Source organism: Oryzias melastigma, linkage group LG16 (genome assembly GCF_002922805.2).
Source record: "Oryzias melastigma strain HK-1 linkage group LG16, ASM292280v2, whole genome shotgun sequence".
Classification (NCBI taxonomy): Eukaryota; Metazoa; Chordata; class Actinopteri; order Beloniformes; family Adrianichthyidae; genus Oryzias; species Oryzias melastigma.
In genome coordinates, this window is record NC_050527.1 from 10,920,876 (window position 1) to 10,924,861 (window position 3,986).

Genomic DNA, 3,986 nt, shown 5'->3' on the forward strand with positions numbered 1-3,986 from the left:
TAATTAAAGGAAGCTTTAATCAATGAAGCTAAGTTGAAAAGCTAAACATGCTAACATGTGAACAGAGATCACACCTTGGATGAGCAAGTTGACGTCGTAGCAACGTTGGCGTTCTCTGAGCTTGAAGGTGCATCTGTACCAGCCACCGTCAGTGCTGTTCACAGACTGGAAAACCAAGGAACCATTGATATTTTCTGCCGTCGTGACTTGTTTTTTTCCTTTTAATTTTTCCCAGTTGATTTTTGAAGACTCAGATGTTGTTTCACACTGAAGCTTTGCAGTGGAGCCCGGTGCAGCCTTCACAGGCTGAAGGAAATTACAATCTGAAACGAGATTACATCAAATTAATGAACAACTAAAGTCAGTGATCAATACAGGACTTTATAAAAATTACCTTTTATTTTTAAACGTATGTCTTTTTTCTGAACCACACCCCATCCTTTCCAGACTTCTTCTGTGTATATTCCATCATCCGACTGATCCAGGTTCTTCAGAAAGACACACATGTTTCCGTCTCCATCTGCTTTCCATTCCACCTTTTCCGTTTGCGTAGACTCATTTGGCCACTCAAAAATAACCTCGCTCGTGAGCTTCTTTATCCATCTGCCTCTGTAGCTTGTCTCCACCAGGGCGGAATTCAAGCAGGACAGAGCTACTTCTTTTCCTGGGAATGCTGTTAAAGGTTCAGGACTTGCAGAGGCCGCTGTCAAACAGTCACAGCATGAAGACACATCAAACATTGATTCTAAAAGAAAAAAGATCCAGCGACTTACCACTGCACTCTGCTAGGAAGTTAAATAGAAGTGAGACTGGAACGATCAGCTGGAAATGAAAGTTTGCCATCGTCCGTGCAGGACGCTCTGGACTAAAACTCACCAGAGCGGTTCTCTTTTAGACCTCTGCTTAGAGTTCTCAGTTCCCCAAGTTCTACAGAATTCTCAACCTGAAACTAAACTGCATCAAAGTTGCTTTTTGTTTTGTATCATCCTTGTGATATGACGGATTTTATGACTGGCTGAGGAGAATTTCAGAGGGGCTGAAAAGAGCTGCTCTCTCGCCATCACCACTTATTTTGGTACTCCAAACAAAAGAACTGCATACGGATGCACGAAAATGTTGACAAACAACGCACGCCTGAGCATTTGCATGTTCCTCATTGCAGAGTTCAACGGTTAAAAAAAATCCTGTGGTGAACAGACTGACAGATCAGAGACAAGCCACAGCAAACTTTCACACGCAGATGACTCTCGCTGAAGCACTTTGAGGTTAATAAGAGGAACTGAAGAGTTTTGAATTCAACCAGTTACGGACTTTACCGTTTAAACAGAAGCACACACACTGAATCCAAAGCTGTCTGTTTGGAATTTTATCCACTGCTTTCTTTTCAAATGGGAATGGAGGGCCCTAAAGCCTTGAAACCACAAATACCCTGCAGAAATGTGCCTCCTTTTCTCCTTTTTTGTGTTTTTGTAAAATATAGATGAGGAAAATGGTCAGATTTAAAATTTGTAGACTTCAATTCCACACATAGGTTGAACTCTTAACTAACAAAGCATGAAAAAGGTTATTTTTATCCTTGTATTTATGCTTTAGATGCTAAATATGTCTAATCGCACCTCTTCACCAACATGAAATGACTAAAACTTTTCCATTCCTGTCTGCTGAAATTAATTATGAAAGCTTTTTTTTTTTTGTTCTAAACACTTTTAGAACTCAGTTCGCTGCAAAGAGCATGCAATTCAGGAAACTACACAGTACAGACTGATGTTTGTCATTTCACTTCCCGTTCAGGCTCCATTTACAGAAAAAGCTATATAACCTCTCATTGTGACAGTTTCTGCGTTTCCCTCAACAGCTCACACAAATGGACAGCAGTGCTCAAGGTTAGTGGGGTCTTTTCTTTTCTGTAGAATGTCCCGCTTTGCTTTGATGGATGAGTCTTGTGGTTAACTGCTGCTTTCTCTCAGGCGGCAAAGCCTTCGGTCTTCTGAAGTCTAAACAGGAGGAAAAGCTAAACTCCATCAATGAGGTGAGCTGGAGGGGGAAGTTCAGCTTAAATTATTAACATGATGGTTGTGTTGAACTTATAAAAAGAGCAGATGTTAACTAACCTGTCACTTTCAGGTGTTCCTTTTAGATCCAAAATATGTGGATGAGGAGGATCTGCCATCAAAGCTTGAAGCATTTAAAAGTAAGAGTTAGACATTTTTATCAGTTTTACAAATAATAATGTTTACTGATTTCACAATAAAATATTTTTTTTGCATTTCAGAAAAATACATGGAGTTTGATCTTAATGACAAAGGAGATATAGGTACCAGGACACCAGACTTCCCCTTTTATCAAAAGTGCTCGTATCCTTTTTTATATATTTTTTAATTTATTTATATTCTTCTTTTGTTTTGATAGACATGATGGGGTTAAAGCGAATGCTAGAAAAGCTTGGATTAGCAAAAACTCACCTGGAGCTGAAGAAGATGATGTCAGAAGTGGCTGGAAATGCATCCAAGGACTCCATCAGCTACTCTGACTTCCTGAATATGATGCTGGGGAAAAGAAATGCAATTCTCAAGCTGTGAGTATGAAATAATTTATTAGTTTAGGTTGATTCCACAAGAAAAAATAAAGTGATATACTACAAAAATATATGTACCGTATGACATTATTGAATATTTACAAAAACTGTAGAACTTAACAAATTGTATACATTGTTTAAATAGTATAAAAAAGACAACATGCATATAAAATGTTTTCCACAAGTGTCATAGACCTGTTTTTCTTTGTTTAAGGATTTTGATGTTTGAAGGCATGGGGAAAGAGAAGGAGCAGAAGGATGTTGGACCGCCCACTCGGAAAACCTTTTCAGAACTGCCCTAAACACGTCAACTATTTTTTTTTTAACCAACAAGTCTCAATTTTTGGGGTTTTTTGGGGTTAAACAAAACAGAAATTCTGTGAACTTTGTTTTTTTGTGCTGAGTGTAAAAAAAAGTTTATCTGTTGGCAAGCCATAATGTCAACGAAATAGATTGAATGATATATAGATGGTTCAAAGGCTTAGTGATAAGACATAAATAACTCCTTCTGTGAGCAAGTGTTCTTTATTGTTCACAAGCTACTAGGTTTTGCATTTTTTTTGAAAGAGAATATAATTGTTAAATAAAAGTTTTAAACTAATTAAAAGCTTGAAATCAAAAATGGACAGTTACCTTAAAAAATAAATGGAGATCAAATTAACTGTGGTGTTGTTGTGATTAAAAATATAAGTGTGAAATGTAAATTACCTTTGAATAGTGATCAATTAAAGGGAGAGAAACACAATAAATGTGTAGTGTTCATTCATTCATTGCTTTACAATAGTCAACACAGACACATTTTACTAAAAATATTTTATTTTGTTAAATGTTCAACTCTAGACATTTCCCCTCCTTCCACTTGGTGGCGATAGTGCGTCAAAATAAATGCAACAGTTTGACGTCACGTAGGAACCGGAAGCTATCATAGCTTCAGTGACAACTCAGAGAGTAAGTTAAAACGAATTTATGGTGCTAGTCGGTTAATATAAACGTCAATTTTTTTATTTATTTGGGGGAAAGCGTGTTATATATTACTTAAAAAATATATTTCAACATAAACGAGCTTAAACGTCATCCGGAAGCTAGCTTGTGAATGTTGAGCTAGCGAAGGTAGCGAGCTCGTGACAGCAAAAATGTGTTTTAAATCATAACTATCGCCCATAAGACACACTTACAGTTAAATTAAACCCTTGTGACATTGAGAAAAGGTTGCGTCTTTACAGGTATTCGAATTATTTTGCGATAGTTCGCCGTTAGCATGTGGATGTCTGTAGCTCACCGCCGCTGTTGTTTGTGAACAGGATGAGCAGCTCAGAGGAAGTCTCCTGGATATCCTGGTTCTGTGGACTCAGGGGGAATGAGTTCTTCTGTGAGGTTGGTTTCAGTCCAGTATTTTCTTATTGATTCAACT

General features: G+C 37.5%; 3 protein-coding genes across 7 annotated transcripts in view; 2 read left to right on the forward strand and 1 right to left on the reverse strand.

The window, feature by feature from the left end:
* Positions 1-1,120, reverse strand: part of LOC112143883 — a 3,775-nt gene extending 2,655 nt beyond the window's left edge. For both annotated transcript variants that reach the window (XM_024268112.2, XM_024268111.2), the window contains exons 1-3: positions 774-1,120; positions 395-703; positions 75-323 (exon numbers count right to left, since the gene is read on the reverse strand). In XM_024268112.2, coding sequence (XP_024123880.1) covers positions 75-323; positions 395-703; positions 774-843 — 628 coding nt within the window. In that variant the 5' untranslated portion in view covers positions 844-1,120. The remainder of the gene's footprint in view (positions 1-74; positions 324-394; positions 704-773) is intronic.
* A 622-nt stretch (positions 1,121-1,742) lies between these two features.
* Positions 1,743-3,320, forward strand: LOC112143885 (allograft inflammatory factor 1-like). 2 transcript variants are annotated; one of them, XM_024268119.2, is made up of 6 exons: positions 1,743-1,883; positions 1,968-2,029; positions 2,125-2,191; positions 2,273-2,314; positions 2,410-2,575; positions 2,790-3,320. In XM_024268119.2, exons 1-6 carry the CDS (start codon positions 1,865-1,867, stop codon positions 2,875-2,877), a joined length of 444 nt encoding a protein of 147 aa, XP_024123887.1. In that variant the 5' UTR covers positions 1,743-1,864; the 3' UTR covers positions 2,878-3,320. The 2 variants fall into 2 exon arrangements, with proteins under 2 accessions (XP_024123887.1, XP_024123886.1); XM_024268118.2 differs by lacking the exon at positions 1,743-1,883 and having other exon boundaries at positions 1,900-2,029.
* Positions 3,321-3,410: 90 nt separating this feature from the next.
* LOC112143884 (casein kinase II subunit beta) overlaps positions 3,411-3,986 on the forward strand; it is a 2,705-nt gene continuing 2,129 nt past the window's right edge. The window contains exons 1-2 of one of the 3 annotated variants that reach the window (XM_024268116.2): positions 3,411-3,523; positions 3,877-3,949. In XM_024268116.2, coding sequence (XP_024123884.1) covers positions 3,878-3,949 — 72 coding nt within the window. In that variant the 5' untranslated portion in view covers positions 3,411-3,523; position 3,877. Of the gene's footprint in view, positions 3,524-3,851; positions 3,950-3,986 lie in introns of those variants that run through there. The other 2 variants (XM_024268115.2, XM_036216008.1) reach the window with 2 other exon arrangements.